This window comes from Kazachstania africana, chromosome 4 (genome assembly GCF_000304475.1).
Source record: "Kazachstania africana CBS 2517 chromosome 4, complete genome".
Taxonomy (NCBI): Eukaryota; Fungi; Ascomycota; class Saccharomycetes; order Saccharomycetales; family Saccharomycetaceae; genus Kazachstania; species Kazachstania africana.
The window spans coordinates 54,412-70,585 of NC_018943.1; the positions used below are offsets into that span (position 1 = coordinate 54,412).

At 37.0% G+C, this 16,174-nt stretch overlaps 10 protein-coding genes across 10 annotated transcripts; 4 read left to right on the plus strand and 6 right to left on the minus strand.

Moving 5' to 3' along the window:
- Positions 1-458: 458 nt before the first annotated feature.
- LSB5 (Lsb5p) lies at positions 459-1,580 on the plus strand (the record flags this gene model as incomplete). The annotated part of the gene is made up of 1 exon (XM_003956770.1): positions 459-1,580. One exon carries the CDS (start codon positions 459-461, stop codon positions 1,578-1,580), a length of 1,122 nt encoding a protein of 373 aa, XP_003956819.1.
- Positions 1,581-1,664: 84 nt separating this feature from the next.
- On the minus strand, positions 1,665-2,072 carry MXR2 (peptide-methionine (R)-S-oxide reductase; the record flags this gene model as incomplete). The annotated part of the gene is made up of 1 exon (XM_003956771.1): positions 1,665-2,072. One exon carries the CDS (start codon positions 2,070-2,072, stop codon positions 1,665-1,667), a length of 408 nt encoding a protein of 135 aa, XP_003956820.1.
- A 913-nt stretch (positions 2,073-2,985) lies between these two features.
- Positions 2,986-3,834, plus strand: STE50 (Ste50p; the record flags this gene model as incomplete). Its single annotated transcript, XM_003956772.1, has 1 exon — positions 2,986-3,834. The coding sequence occupies one exon, from the start codon at positions 2,986-2,988 to the stop codon at positions 3,832-3,834; it is 849 nt and encodes a 282-aa protein (XP_003956821.1).
- A 28-nt stretch (positions 3,835-3,862) lies between these two features.
- On the minus strand, positions 3,863-4,756 carry RRP7 (Rrp7p; the record flags this gene model as incomplete). Its single annotated transcript, XM_003956773.1, has 1 exon — positions 3,863-4,756. One exon carries the CDS (start codon positions 4,754-4,756, stop codon positions 3,863-3,865), a length of 894 nt encoding a protein of 297 aa, XP_003956822.1.
- A 219-nt stretch (positions 4,757-4,975) lies between these two features.
- SDH7 (Sdh7p) lies at positions 4,976-5,401 on the minus strand (the record flags this gene model as incomplete). The annotated part of the gene is made up of 1 exon (XM_003956774.1): positions 4,976-5,401. One exon carries the CDS (start codon positions 5,399-5,401, stop codon positions 4,976-4,978), a length of 426 nt encoding a protein of 141 aa, XP_003956823.1.
- Positions 5,402-5,645: 244 nt separating this feature from the next.
- Positions 5,646-8,009, minus strand: HIS4 (trifunctional histidinol dehydrogenase/phosphoribosyl-AMP cyclohydrolase/phosphoribosyl-ATP diphosphatase; the record flags this gene model as incomplete). The annotated part of the gene is made up of 1 exon (XM_003956775.1): positions 5,646-8,009. One exon carries the CDS (start codon positions 8,007-8,009, stop codon positions 5,646-5,648), a length of 2,364 nt encoding a protein of 787 aa, XP_003956824.1.
- A 269-nt stretch (positions 8,010-8,278) lies between these two features.
- On the minus strand, positions 8,279-9,649 carry BIK1 (Bik1p; the record flags this gene model as incomplete). Its single annotated transcript, XM_003956776.1, has 1 exon — positions 8,279-9,649. One exon carries the CDS (start codon positions 9,647-9,649, stop codon positions 8,279-8,281), a length of 1,371 nt encoding a protein of 456 aa, XP_003956825.1.
- Positions 9,650-9,917: 268 nt separating this feature from the next.
- Positions 9,918-10,574, plus strand: RNQ1 (prion domain-containing protein RNQ1; the record flags this gene model as incomplete). The annotated part of the gene is made up of 1 exon (XM_003956777.1): positions 9,918-10,574. The coding sequence occupies one exon, from the start codon at positions 9,918-9,920 to the stop codon at positions 10,572-10,574; it is 657 nt and encodes a 218-aa protein (XP_003956826.1).
- Positions 10,575-11,356: 782 nt separating this feature from the next.
- On the plus strand, positions 11,357-14,719 carry KAFR0D00450 (uncharacterized protein; the record flags this gene model as incomplete). Its single annotated transcript, XM_003956778.1, has 1 exon — positions 11,357-14,719. One exon carries the CDS (start codon positions 11,357-11,359, stop codon positions 14,717-14,719), a length of 3,363 nt encoding a protein of 1,120 aa, XP_003956827.1.
- Positions 14,720-14,848: 129 nt separating this feature from the next.
- UFD1 (polyubiquitin-binding protein UFD1) lies at positions 14,849-15,910 on the minus strand (the record flags this gene model as incomplete). The annotated part of the gene is made up of 1 exon (XM_003956779.1): positions 14,849-15,910. The coding sequence occupies one exon, from the start codon at positions 15,908-15,910 to the stop codon at positions 14,849-14,851; it is 1,062 nt and encodes a 353-aa protein (XP_003956828.1).
- Between the last annotated feature and the right edge of the window lie 264 nt (positions 15,911-16,174).

A 16,174-nucleotide genomic window follows, 5' to 3' on the forward strand; every position in this document is an offset into this window, starting at 1 on the left:
AGTAGCTATTTTGGTTATCCCTATTGCAGAACTACAATTCTTATTACTAAATCTTGGAAGCATTTATACTAAAAAGTTCAAGCTACATTTAGTAATCATCGTGTTATTAATCTCACCCATTTAGCATTAAATCGTTCTCTTAATTTTTAGTCAGCTGACACCCTAAAGATTTGCCGATTACTAATTGGGATATCGAATTACCCAATCAGGAAAGTGGCCCGACTTTTTTCGGCTGGATAAGCCCTAATTAAACTCCGGGCACCTGACTGCAAACCCTAATTCATTCTTTTTACCCTCCCGCTTCCGGAAGATAAGCTAGTAAAATCAACTGATTAAAAGGAACAGTGTGGAAGTTAGCAATTAAAAGGGCATAGAGATAAACCAACAAGTCAATCACTACGATCCAGTACGACGTTGGAAGAAGGTTGAAGTATTAATAAAAAGTCAAAATGAAAAAAATGGGTTTTTTGGTGGATCATCCCCACACAGCAATTACAGAGACTGTATATCGTGTTGTCACAATGGATGAATATGAACTGGAAAGTAACTTACCTAGCTTGGTCCGTATGATAAAGGACGCTTCGAGTGACTATCAGTACACTTTGAATCAAGAGGAACTTGCTAGAGCTATTAGAAAGAAATTGAAGTATGGATCAAAATTGCAGCAGGTCCGATCTCTCGATTTATTGAACATGTTGATCTCTCAAGGTATCAAGTTTTCCACAGTTTACAATGATGATAAGCTAATTGAGAGATTGGATGTTGTAACTACTGCGAAAGTCATGAATAAAAGAGATGGCCAGGGTAAACCATACTCTTCAAGAGTTGTTAAAAATTGTAATAAGTACCTTATATCATGGAATGATTACATTTTAGATAATGGACTGGATCGTTCTCGTTGCTATAGAAGTATATTGGATTTAAGTGAAAAAGTAAGAACGAACTATAGTAATAACATTAGTAGTAAGAAAACTTCTAAAAATAAATCAACTTCGAGACGTGGATTTTTAAATGATCGCGCTGATGAATCAATGAACTATTACAAGAAACCGAAGACTGCGGATCAACTGTACAGGATACCTCCTATTGACTTGAAGAAGGAGTCTCCGAAGATTAGTTTGACTTTAAGTAATGCACTTGCAGCTGCTATTGCGCTGGAAAATTCGTTAATTACATTACCTGCAGGTAAGAATGCAATGGATGATGAAGAAGTAACTGAAAAATTTGTGAAGGCCAGAGATATAAGAAGAAAAGTACTCAGGTACTTACAATTGGTCACAGAGGGAGAGTTCCTAGGGTCTCTAATCCATGCAAATGATAAGTTGGTTGAAGCATTAACGAAATTTGATGAAAGAAGTTGGGAAGAAGGTACTGATGGAGTGAGAGATGACGATGATGACGATGAAGGTTACGATGATGATAGCATAAACAATTATGAAACTGATGACAGTGATGACATGGACGAAAGCCGCAACACTGTCTCAAGCAGTGCTCCAAGACGTAATATTGAGACAGATATATATGCCAATACAACAAAGGGCTCCTCATCTAACCCATTTGGTGATCAAAACGAAATCTAAAAATGATGAAATTGTATATATACCAGTAACCGATCATCATGAAGTAAGAATGTAGATATATACTCATATATACACATATTCTCTTCACTTTGATTTAAATGTTAATGACAAACTGTTAACGCAATGTCTAACATCTTTAGGTAAACCTAGCGATTTGCTCCAGCCTTCGTTTTCGAAAACGTGACCTAAATGACCGCCGCAATTGTTACAGCAAATTTCTGTTCTTTGAATGTCCATTGAATTATCTTTGATATATTTTAAAGCTTGAGGGTTGATTTCTTCATAAAAGGAGGGCCAACCACAGCCTGATTCAAATTTTGTTTCACTCTTGTATAGTGGAGCGTCACAGTTTGCACATGAATAAATGCCTGTCTCCTTGTTGTTCAGGTATTTACCAGTGTTAGGTGGCTCCGTTCTTTTATATTTCAAGATTGATAACTGCTCAGGCGTTAGTTTGGGATTCCAGTTATTGCCATCACCATTTGTAGACATAGTTCTCACTTGAATAATACTATTTGATCTGATTGAAGTTAAATAGCGCAATACACTTCTTCTAGAGAGCATATATCTACTTGACCGATGTGTCTATGTAAATTTTTGTTTTCCCCTTCACTCTCATCTCTTGAGCGATGACTTTATCATATCTTTTTATACAGTTGCTGATTTCAGAATAAGAGGGAGAAAGGCCAAGGGATATCGTCTGCGACAATCAAGAGCTATTTACAGCATTATTGGCAGTATTTGAGAAACAAATTCTTTTGCCATTCTGTCACAGTACGGTAGTAATGAGTGAAGCCGACTCATTTGTCAGGATGGAAAAGTAGCTGAGTATATATTTCAGCACGTCGTTCTAAGTGGTGTAGAATGATTGGACTGAAGATAGCATACTATGTGCCGTTTATAGTAGCCAACAATGGTTTTGTTTGTGAATATGCAAGAGTGGAAACGCAGCACATCGACGTAGAGAGTGGCAAGTGAGTCTAGAAAGTACAGTGAAATGCATGTGACGAGAGCACCTTCTAAGGCTGAAATACAGCTAAACCACCCGAACAATTCATAACATGCATCATTTTGCAAAACACAAAAGAGTCTCAGTAAATTCTAATGCTGGAAAGTAGCTCTAATTCTCATACTTCACCCCAATCGCCGCAAGACTTATCTTGATATAGTGTAACTGAAACTTGTAAGCATGCTATTCCATCCAATTACCCTCTTGTTAAGAAGCATTAGAGCCTCTAAGAACAGTACTTACCATTAGAATTGGTAACGATATGATTTTTTTTTTTCTTTGGGATGTCTCTATAGCGATATGAAAATAGTGCAAGATGAAACTATAGGAAGATGATAAAAAGATTCATCGTGAGAGTTCACATCTAGAAGAGCAGAAGTTATCGTACATAGATATATGTCAGAAAGCCCAGTATCCCAAATTAACAATGGAGACTATGCAAACTGGACCGTCGATGAGGTCGTGTCATGGTGTAAATCAACACTAAAACTTCCAGACGACAATTCTTTATGCTTAAGCCTGGTGGAAAATGACGTGTCTGGTAGTATATTGAAAGATTTAACATTAGATGATTGTAAAGATCTGTGTGATAGTAATTTAAAACTGGCAATCAAACTGAAGATTTCTATAAATAAACTAAATGATACGAGTGCCGATTTAGCAAGTGAACAGAATGAGAATATCAATGTATTACTGAAAAATCTTTATACAACCTTATCTCATAAACTGCAGGAATATGAATCACAATATAAAAAATTGAGAATGGATGTCTTAGAAGTTATGAAGACTAGTCCTTCTCCCATACAACATACGCAGGGTGATTATTTCGAACAGAAACGTGCACATACGCCCGCGACACATATAGGTACTGCTACTGCCGTTGTCAAATCCTTGCCGGATAGTAGCAAGTCTGCCAGTGTGGTAGCAACAAACGAGCCCTTGAAACAGTTGAGAGCTTCAAAGGAAGACTCGTGTGAGAGAGTTTTGAAAAATGCTATGAAAAGACACAATTTAAATGACCAAGATTGGAAGCAGTATGTACTTGTTCTTTGTTATGCAGATCAAGAAAGAATTCTTGAGTTACATGAAAAGCCAGTAATCATCTTCAAGAATTTGAAACAACAGGGATTGCATCCATCAATCATGTTAAGACGAAAAGGTGATTTTGAAGAAGTGCCAATGAGTAATCTCAATAATCACAGTTCTAATGATAATGGTAATCTTACCCCTGGTGGGAGATTATAATAAGTGTTAGGTATACATTTTTATAAAATTACAAATTATTTTTGTATGGATTGAATTTTCTTTTAGCTTTCATTATTTTTACCTTTTCTTGGTCTTGCTTAAACTTAGCTAATAATTGATCAATTTCTTGCTTCTTATGTTCCCTAACTTGGAATCTATAGAAATCTTTCTTTGCCTTTTTATCTACCGTAGTAAGTATTGGTTTCTTACTTTCATGCTTCGATAGTGGGTTCCTATTTAATATCTTTTTCTTTATAGAGTTCAACGTCTTTGTATTTTTACCTACTACCAAGGTGAAACCGTCTTCATCAACTAAAGAGCGTTGAATATCTTCTTGTGCTTGTTCTTCCCGCTGTTCGAATAGTGACAGGTGTGTGTAGACGCTTTCTTTCAAATAATCAATATCTAAAGGTTTATAGAAACTAACGAATGTGGAAATGGATGGAGAAGTATAAGCCCACTCAAGAAGGTTTTCAGGTTTATTTTTAGAATATCTTTTTAAGGAATTCCAACAATTGTTCAGACTTGGTTCATCTAAAAACTTTAATAATGCTGTATTTCTTGGAGTGAATCTTTTTTCTGCTAGGCTAGAATCTGCCATTAAATCTGACGTGAGTGAGGATAAATCTATTTCTTGAAGGCCGAATTCATCATTGAATAATAAATCTTCTATATGTGAAACTGTGTCATTAGAGGCACAAATCTTGTTCATAATCCCTTTTAATGTATCTAGATTGGTCAATAATGGAATATTCACAACAAATAAACAATTTTTTTCCTGTTCGTTCTTACTTTCATGCCTTCTAAAGAACATATAATGATATGCATCTTTCTTGTTCAACACTTTTTCTACTGACTTGTATTTCGGTAATTTGAAAGGTATCACGAGAAATCCATTCTTCATACTATCAACCTTGACCATTCTGAACTCTCTTGATCGCTATTCTCTTGTCTCGTCACGAATAGCTAGTAGGCATCGTCTATGCACTCTCTTTAGTATTAAAATTTTTTTCATGTGCGTGGATCCGTCTGTAATGATTTTCCTGCCTCATATAACATTATCGAAGTTCATTACATGTCGCTAGTTCCACCAATGATAATGCAATGCCTGAGCATGTAGTTATAGCTGGTTATAAATCATCTACTTTCCATTTTGAGGGTTGTCATTTGTTTTCACCGTGTCATGAAGTCGTTGAGCTTCTTTCATTAACTCATACAATTGCACTACTTGCTCCTTTGACATTTTTTCCAGTTTTTGTTGTGAGAGTGTACCCTCTTGCCATTCTCCATTACTCACGATGTGCCAGTAATCCTGCCAGCTAGTAAGAAATCCCACGATATGTAGTGGATTATCGATATTTTTGTGTAATCTGAACTCATTCTTGACATACGAATCACCAATAGATTTCTGCACCGGTGACAAGTTCCTGTGTGATCGTAAAATCCTCCTGTAAAGCTTCAAAGGCGGTAGCAGCATGTGTTGATTATTATCGTTACTAGCCAACCGAATGAACCACTTAATATTCGTGGTAGAATTACCCCTGAAATTGCAGGATAAGTTTATCATGATTTTCACTTGCTATGAACGTGACTATAAAACCTTTCCAACAGTTCCCAGTCTTGATAGCTTTTAGCCAGTCTCTCTTCCTTCTTTAATGGGGGAACTTATTCATAATTTGATCTCATTTTGGCCCATTTCATTTTCGAAGTTAATTAATAGTCCGAAATTTTCTACTCGGAGTGCTAAATCTAAAAAGTGAACATTAACATTATCTATCGTTTGTATATAATATTACACAACCCACAAGCGGTCAGACCTTTGGTAGAAGGCCCAATTTGTTCATTCGGATCTTGACTGCATTTCTGTGTCCATCTAAACCTTCAACCTTGGCAATACACATCACTGCTCTGCCGATTTTATCCAAACCTTCTGGCGTAATGCTTTGCGCAGTGATAAATTTCTGGAAAGTAGAAGTGTTGCAACCACTGTACTGTCTTGCATAACCGTAGGTAGGCAATGTATGATTTGTACCACTCGAATAGTCACCACATGATTCTGGTGTGTAAGCACCGACAAAAATACTACCGGCATTGTCTACCAACTTTACGTAGTCATTCGCATTATTGATCTGTAGGATTAAATGTTCTGGAGCATACTTATTCGACATTTCAATTGCCTCTTGATAACTTTTACACAGTATTATTGTACTGTGAGTGATACATTTGCGCACAATTTCCAATCTAGGTAATTCTAGTGCCTGGGAGTGAACTGCTTGTTGAATTCTGTCAATCTTAGCTTTGCTCAAATTTACACCCACAAGAATAACTTGGGAATCAATACCATGTTCAGCTTGTGAAAGCAAATCACTGGCGACAAAATCCTCATCTGCATCTTCATCGGCAACAACTAAAACTTCACTAGGACCCGCTGGCATATCAATCGAACATAATGCCTGCGTATCGTTTTGTACATGCATTTTAGCCGCTGTGACAAATTGGTTACCTGGACCTAATATTTTATCAACCTTTGGAACAGATTCGGTACCATACGCCATCGCAGCAACAGCTTGAGCACCACCGGCAAGAACAATTTTGGATGCACCAACTTTTGAAGCCACATACGCAACTTCAGGTGAAATTTTCCCATCCGATTTACAAGGAGGTGAGGCAAATACAATTTCTTTGCAGCCAGCAACCTGTGCCGGGACCCCCAACATTAATGCTGTACTCGGTAAAATAGCAGTACCACCTGGAATATAGAGACCAACCCTTTCAATTGGTCTCGGAAATCTTGAACAAACAACGCCTGGTTGAGTTTCAACAACCATAGGTTCCTCTTGTAGTTGAGCAGCGTGGAATTTACGAACGTTTTCAATGGAGAGATCCAAAGAATTCTTCATTTCATCGGTCAAACCTTCGAAATATTCTTCAGGGATTGGCGCTTCGATACAAGTACTTGTTAATTTCACGCCATCGAACTTTTCTGTATATTCAAGGAGGGCTTTATCACCATTAGTCTTGACATTCTCGATAATAGGTTGGACAAGATGCATAATCTCAGAGGTCTTTTGGATTGGTCTAGTAACTGCACCTTGAACACCCTCGATATCACTTGATTCTACCACTTGTAGAAAGACGGGTTCATCCTTTGAAGTATCGATTTTTAATTTCTTTTCCACAATTGAATCCTCTTTTTTCTTCAAAAACTTAGGTTTAGCATCACCTTTTCTTCTTGTAATCTTAAGATTCTTCATGTTCAAATTATTTTCAACATCCTTTAATGAAACACCACAGGAAACTAATTTTGTCATTATAAAATAAAATAAATCAGCTGCCTCCCATGAAATTTCATCTTTACCCTTGGCTTCAACCAATTCCTCAGCTTCCTCTTTAATTTTGGCATTTAACAGTTCCTCATCGCTGAAAAGGCGTCTTGTATAAGAACCTTCAACAGCATTACTCAACCTGTTTAATAAAGTCTTCTCGAGTTCGACCAAACCGTAACTGAAATTTCCAAAGCATGATTCAGTTTCTAAGTGGCAAAAACCGACTCCATCCTGACCGACAATAAACTTTAAAGCATCAGAGTCACAATCTAAGTCAACAGAGATCAATTTTTGAGTATTGCCTGAAGTGGCACCTTTTTCCCAAATTTCATTTCTAGACCTTGAAAAGTAAATACCACGTTCTTTCTTAATAGCTAATGCAATTGACTCCTTTGAGGAATATACTAAACCAAGGCAGCGTTCGGCCTCGTCAACAACCAGAGTTGTGTACAATCCATCCTTTCTATCACTCTTCAGCTTAGATAAAACAGCTTCACTGAAGGCATCGAGGGACATGTCATCTGCCCTAGCCAAGCCGGTTGGGATGTTACTAACAAGTCTACTAGGCGGGATAGACTCAAAAGTGATTTGCTTAATAGAGTAAATTTTATCAACTCCGTTGTTTAAAATATTTATGAGTTCTTTTTCATTGAATTGTTCCACAGAATCCAAGAAAATGGAAATAGATTTAAAGTTGTTACTACATTTCTTAGCTGCAGCTAAGATGTCAGCGTCTGTCGCAAATTCAGAGGCGTCTAATACTGCTTGACCAGCTAATTTCAAAAAAGGTTTGTCTATTAAAACATTGTCAATGTCTTTCCCAAATATTGGTAAAATAGGGAACGTCATTTCGTTTATTCTGTGGTATGTTTATGATGGTAACACTGATCACAAATTCACATACAATCAAAAGCAAGAAGAGTTTATATATGCTGATGTACTACAATAAATATGGATAACTTTGTTAGACTCATTGACTCATTCTCGATATACGCAATTTCGCGCTACGCATGAAATGTCAAACCGAGTAAAAGATAGCAAGAGAAGTCAAAGCTTTATATTAAAATCTAATAAAATATTAATTGAATTGTAATAATGCGAGTCTATACCGTACATATTTAGAAATAGAGAGGTTCGTTTGAGTTCGCATCGTTACTGCATGCATTGTCTCCGTATTGGAATGGACAATCAATCTGTTCGTGTCCAGATTTTTCACATAAAACGCACCAAAGCTTTCTACCAGCAGCAGCATCGATTTTCTTTTCCGGTTCATATAACGGCAATGACTGGGGTATGTTTTCTTCTTGAAGTTCTTGAAGGGCACCGGTATTTGTTGTAGATTTTGTAAGCTCATCAATTCTATTATGCGCCAAGTTCAGGTCCTCTTTCAGTTGGAGTATCTCTTTTTTTAGCTTGTCATCAGAATTACTACTATTTGACATGCTCAGTAACTCTTTATTGAGAGCTTGATATTCCTTGCTCAATGATTCATTGTGCATTCTCAACTGCTCCTTTTCTTTATCCCATTTTTTTTTGGCATATTCCGTTTCATCTTTATACTTTCTTAGTTCATCCAACTCTTGGTTCAATGCTTCAAGCTCTATGTTAGTAGTGGTGCTGGTAGCAGCGGAAGCTTGCTGCTTCTTTTCTTCAGCAATGCGCCTTTCGTTCTCTGTTATCTCCTGATGAAGCTGAGTAACAACTTCTAATAACTGTTCGTGCTCTGTCTCGAAATATTGTTTTTGTTTCTTCTGTTGCTCACGCTCGTGATCCAATTGAGCCTTCAGTTGATCTCTCTCTTGCTCTATTTCACGAATATTATTTTCACATGCATCTATTGTTGGCTGTATTTCTTCAAGAACGATCCTCTGATCATTTAACAACCTCTCATATTCTATTATCTTTCTCTGTTGCTTTTCTACCTTCAATTCGTATTCTCTTATGACATTAATATTTTGAAAAATTTCGTTTGTGCTACGAGGTGCAGATGATGGTGTGTCTATATCCATAAGATCGTCGTTATGATCCTGTAATCTATAGTCAATATTTGACACAATCTGTACATTTCTGTTACTCGAGGTTCTAGAGGTTCTAACGGGAGTAGGTGATTTCTGTTCGGTTAATGAGTGTCGCGTTACTAATACGTTTGATTTTTGATTTTTACTCACACTTCCAAGACTGTTATTACGTGAAAGTTGTTCATTTTGAGGTAATAATGTATTTCTTCTAGAAATTGTGGCGTTTTCAATCAAATTAGCAACTTTGTTCAATTGAATGAACAGACCACTTTTCGGGTATTCTGTATCAAAATATTTTCTACCATTAAAACTACCATCATTCTTACCAATATTAGCCAATAGATCAATACCTGCATAGTGTCCTGGTTTCGCATCTACGGTACCTACATATTTTACTTGACCTCTTCCAATATTTGGAATTTGTATGAAACAACCAATTTTCTCTTGATACTTGTCAAGGGTATTGGACATCACTCCTCTATAATGATACCTTAGTTCACTTACTTGATTGCTTATTCCTATCAGCTTGCAGCCACTGTTAAGCTTTTAAAAACCTGTACCTGCCAAGGCCTTTACCATACAAACACAGTTCGATCTGTTTTTCTTTTTTCAATGGCATTAAAAAAAACATGAGTATGTTACGTACCCTTTGAGATGAGATGAGCAATATAATAAAAGGTCAGAAGGAGGGTCTTTTAATCAATTGAATAATGTTAAACAAGAGCCCAAATAGGATAAGATGTCTTCTACAGTTCTAGTTGATGAAGCAGAATACTTTCTGGAACATGGAAATCATCATGAGGCAGTTGCTAGGTTGACCAAAGCAGCCAACTCGAATCCTTCCAGCAGCGAAAGCTCCAGAATTGATACTTTAGTCAGTCATATAGGCAGCCATGTAATGCAACATCAAGCGCAGGGATCTGAAGATAGAGGCCTTGGCGAATCGTTCATAAATACTATGATGACCAGTAGTAACGGTTCAGCAAAGTCACAACTGGGAAAACTCGCATTATTGACTACAGTCTTATCGTCAAATAAGAAAGGAACTGGGGGATACAACTTTGGATCTTTAGCCTCCGTATTTGCAAGTACCCCAAGTGGCGGAATGAGTGGAAGTTCTTTAGCTGCATTAGCGACGGCTTTTTATGGTGGTGAAAGTCTCAAACATGCCAATGCTGGAACGTTTTCAACCCTTTCTTCGCTAGCGTCCTCTTATTTTGGAGGTGCTGAGACTCAAAAAGCTAGCCAAAACGAAGATGATGTTTATGAGGAGCAAGGGCACGGTAAGTTCTCAGAATTAGCTTCGACAGCAAGTTCCTACTTTGGAAGAGGAAATGAGTATGAGAAACAGGGATATACAGAAGGGAATAGAGGTGATAGCGATCAGAAGAAGTGAGCTTTTAAAATTCAACAAATGACTTTATAATGAGTTTTTGTTTTATTTTTTTGCTGACCACTGGATAACCGACACTATATGGTGTATATACTCGACGATGTACCAATGGTTAAGTTTGTACAAGTTTAACCTATATATACGCAACTATTTCAACTCAAACAAATCATGCTGGATGAGGGTCTCTCCTATGCTCCATTTTTTTTGCTATTTTGAGCTTTTAACTAAAAAGCTACCTGGTGTAGCTACTATTCTTAGCAGGGACGTATAGGCACTAAAATAATAAACCTAGTTAACCACTGACATGTCTGACGCAACAATTCATGCCGTGTAGACACATTTGAGGAACAGGCACATAGTTGGTTTTTATTATGTTAACAATGTTCACAGAGAAAATGGCGGGGTAAAATCAAAGTGAAATCAAATAATAGAACTCTTTTCGGACCTTTCCGGCGATCAGTTGCCTTCGAGTTTCGCCCTCAGAGCTCGACGCACGAAGTTCTGCGAAAGCTTCGCTTTCCAAACATCTGCCCGGAGGTCTTGGTTTTCCTATTACCCAGTTTGCAGATAAAAAGAAACGTTTATATAGGCACTTCACAAGCAACCTTCTAAATCTATGACGATATAATCATATAGGTTTCTTGATTGAAATTTGCAACTTAGTAACTTGATTAGCTAGGTCGCAGGACATTTCTGAGCGGCGAGGGGGGTTTTCCCATATGAAGATAAGTAATAGCTGACATCTCTACCCTTCAATTACATCAAAATTAAGTTCAAATTCTGCTATGCCAAACACGAGAAGTGCTAGTAGTTTGAAGAACTTTTGGCGACGGTTTGTTAAACTATTTTGGACCTATTACATTCCACGTGATAAAATACTACTTTTACGAATATTCCGATGTACAGTAAATAGTACGCTAGCATTCATTTTTACTTTGATTCCGGCTGTCAGAGACCGATTAGGTGATCAACCATCATTCCTACCGTTGGTTTCTGTCATTGTTCACCCTGGGAGACGAGTGAGTGGCCATATTAAGGGGGTACTAAACTGTCTGACGGGCTTAGTTCTAGGATTGTGCTACTCATTACTAGCGAGAGTCCTAGCACAATTATGCCTGGGCGATTCGTGGAATAAGCTTTCTGAAGCTGAACAATTATCGAAGAATTTTACAAACTATAGAGCTGCATTGGCTATTTTAGCCGTTTTTGAAACATTCATGTTATTTGGACATGGCTGGTTTAAGTCAGTAAATGAACACAATTTCGCTATTGTCTTTCCGTTATTCTTAGTAGTACACTTTGCTTTATTAACCTCATTAGATACTGGAGCACGTGCAATAGCAAAAGCTTATACTGTTCCTTTTTATTTTGGAATCGCACTTTCCCTCGTAGTGGATTTCCTTCTACTACCTGAATTTGGTTCAAGTTACTTAGGTAATGTCGCTGTAAATGCAGTTAATGAAATACACAAGGATATTAATGAAATAGTAAATTTTTTTTTAAGTACTATTGATGACAACAAAGAGCCATTGTATGAACAGGCTCCGCTTCCCTTGGCTAAGTTATTGGGTTTAAAGACATCCATCAATAAGAAAATAGCAGAATTTCAAGTTATTTTGGACGAGTGTTGTTTCGAATTATCATATTCTTACGTTCCACCAGCTAGATTACAAGATGCTATTTCTATCTTAAAAGAATTCAGATCATTTTTAAACAGTTTGATAAACGCTTGTCAATTAGAGTACATTCTTTTGGGCAATGGAGAAGCCACAGAAGATATTGACGGTCTAGAATTAGGACCTGATAAGAATATCAATAAAATCGATGCTGCTAAACTCTTAACTATATTAAAAAAATCGAAAATACCAATTCATAAACTACATGAGACCATGGATGACTTTCTTTATAAGATCAATATAATGCTCGCTTATTCGTTTGATGTTGATCTTGAGAAAGTTTATTATTGTGAGATGTTTGGTGAGCATAATAGGACCAAAATTACTGAAAAGAAGGATTTTTCAAAAGATACTAATTTTAAACAAGAAATTATATTGCTAAAAAATTCACTGAATGAGTTTGAAACAAGCTTTAAAAATGAGTTACTTAATGCTGAGAGAGAATCTCTCCATCCAAGCGATGAGATGTTCTTACTTTCATCCTTTTTAATGAATTTGAAATCCATCGCTGTCGCTACTATAAAATTAATGAAAGATACCCAGTTGACTTTTGAATACAGGATTAAACAAGAAAATAAAGGCTGGCTACGGGGGAAAAGTATTTGGTTTACGTTTTTGAAAAATTTCTCCTCTTTCAAAAGATGGTATTTAGGTAACAACGACAAATTGAATGAAGATACAGATATCATTGGTGTCTATGAGGGAAATAGTATAGGTTTGAAACCGGAAGTGGTAAAGGCCAGACCAAAACAACAAGAAGACGAACTACTAAACCAAAAGGCAGAAACATACAGAGGTAACAACACAGAAAAGCGTCGTGTATTTCCTAATTTAAAGTCTGATGTTGGTCTCATTACACGTTATTTAATATCAGTACATTCGTTTATCTTGAAAAATAAAAAGCATGCTGTATTCGGGACTCAAGTTGCAGTTTCCTTGATGTTAGTTTCTTTCCCTATGTTTATGCCCAGTGCCAGGGCTTGGTATAATAGTTACCATGGTGGCTGGATTGGTTTCGTGTGTATTTTGAGTATGGAAGAAAGTGTTGGATATACGGTGTGGGTCACGTGGCTGCGTGGTTTTGGTGTGATTGCTGGTTCAGTTTGGGCACTTATATCTTACTATGCTGGAGGTCCACATCAGGGTGATCCCTATTTAGAGACTATTATAACAATCCCCGGTGTTGTTCCTGGTTTTTACTATTTAATTGGTACTCCATATGGCAAGGCAGCTATTATCCAGATAATCTCTGTTTATATTGTTATGTTAGCGGCCATAGTTCCTGCAGCTAACAGGGGCAGTATCGCTGTCAATTTTGCCAAACGATGCTTGGCTGTTGGCTACGGTGGGGTTGCTGCACTTTTAGTCCAACTATTACTGTTTCCCCTCAAAGCTAGGGACCAATTAAGTGAAGAGATGTCATTTGTTTGTGGTTGTATTTCAGAGATCCAGTTATTATTATCTGCTGGCATGAATAGTAAAGAAGTTGGAAAGGGCATCGATATTGAAAGGTATAGGAGTATTCAAAAAGTTGTCAATGCTGCAAAGAGTGGTTTGGGCCGTGGAGCGTCCTATAATTCTTTAACAAAGCACGAACCTCGATTAAAAGGTAAATCTGCAAAAGTACAGAAGATCTTTACGGAGATTATTTATCTACAGAGACAGATTGTTGAGAGATTAGAGACCATGGCACTTCTTAGAAGGCAAACAGGAGGAAATATTATAGACGAATTGAATCCAGTTATATACGAGTATAGACGACAAGTCATTGGATCCTTCACATCAACACTCAGAGCTCTTCAAGAGGCATTTTCAAATAAGATTCCTTTGCCTCAATATTTGCCAAGCACGCGAAATGCTCATAAGATCTTAATTCATAGGGTCCGTGAACTAGTATCATCGATACAGGATGAAGTCTTTGTGAAAGAGCAAATCTTGAGCTGGAATGCGACTAGTGCCGCCATGGAAGAAGTTATTGAATACTTGGAACAACTGATTCATTTGACTAAAACTGTTGTAGGAGTCAATGAATTCAAGTATGGGTTTCTGTCTCGTCCACTTTACGAAGATTGGGCCACCCAGGCAATTGTTGGATTTGATGATTTCCTAAGTGAGAAAAATAAAAAGCAACCTGTCTTGGATAATCAATCAGAGCTCAGTACTAACATTTCTACAGGCAATAGTTCATTTGGTGGGGATCAAGTAATTGGCCTTTTTAGTGGAGATTATCACCTATCTCGTATTCAGACGCACACGCCCGATCTTACTGAAGCCATGATTTACAAGACATTTAGGAATAGGGTTAATTCGATAGTTTCAAGAAGCGATATAGAAAATTTACCAAGTTTAACTGGATTGAAAACGAAAGATATTGAATCAGCATTAGTTGATCATAATGATGAAGATGAAGATTTACCCCTAGCATTAAAAATGGTTATAAGTCGTTCTGGAAAGAACAAGAATTCGCATTGACCTAAAAAAAATATTACCCGAGGTTATAAGAAAATTTTACTGATTTGGTATAATGGGCGTGTTTGTTTTCTTTTGAAAAGACCTTGGTTTGTGTACTATGGCATTATAACGTTACATTTTATATATATACTAATCGATTTCAATCACCTCAGGACTTCTAGGAGTCTTTGATTTAGCTGTAGTGTGATCTTTATTTACCTTTCTTTTGGCAGTTTTTCTCAAAGACTGACCTTGTCCATGAAAGCTATCAGGTTTGGACTCTTGATCTTTCTGATCATCGGATTTCGGTAGGACAATGGGGAAACCAAAAAATAATTGACCGTCAGGAAGATCAAGCCTAGCAGGTGTTCCATCCAATGAAATATTTATCTCTTTGATGTCAACGTATTTTTTAGTGGATTTACCTGATAACTTTTGTCCTTCTCCAGCAAATGCAGATGTTTCCTTGGTACTATTCAATTTATCTGTATAGTTGATTCTTGTTGACATTGAACCTTGTGCGACAGTGGCGGGATCAAACTTTCGACTAGCCTTTCTTTGTCTTTCTTCTTCTTCCTTTTGTTGTCTCAATGCTTCATAATCAGGTTCTACGTAACCGACCGGAGGAGCAAAATCTGTTACTAAATCTGTCTCTATAACACAGATACTCTTTGCTTGTGATTCTGGCTTAACCTCTAGAATCTTGATCTTGTATGTCTTGTTGTTATAACTTATTTCGACGATATCATCTACACTTAAAGTGGAGAAATTACGTAAAACGTTCTCCAACACAGCCTTTGGGTCTGAAATATCTAAAAAGTCAACTGATTGTGGTTCCAACTTGACAAATTGACCCAATGGAACATCAGTAGATGTGATTTTCAATAAAGAACCTGGTTGAACGTTCAAAGTCTCAAGCATCCATTGTGGCAAATATGCTCTACCTTCCTCAGCGATGAATTCTAAGACACCACCATGTGTGACCATCCCATTTTCGTTTGCCTCTAATTTGAAAAGCATTGGATACCTTATATTTAACATAGATAATTTGTTTAAAGCACTTGGTGGAAGAAAGATTTTACCACCAAAATTAGCCTCATCCTTTCTGATCCTATCGTTCATTATTGCGATGGGATAACATCTGAAAAACTCTTCAAATACTTGTGGGACATTTGTAAACCCAGCAGAAATAGGATTAAACCCCGAGAACATTATTGATCGACCTCCTTAATGATATCTTTTCTTTATATTCTTCTCATCAGATGAATAGAATTCCCTTCTTCAAATCAGTTAAATATTGAAGCCTCATACCGGGTAACACACACAATCTACCTAGTGAAATCATATAGACAGAGAGATCACACATTTAACCGTCAAGAGTGTTCGTGACACGTCCTGAGATGTGTTGTAAAAACGTCTTCCAGTATGTGACCACCTTCGTGGTAAAAATTTAGAGTGTTTTATTCAGATTATTTG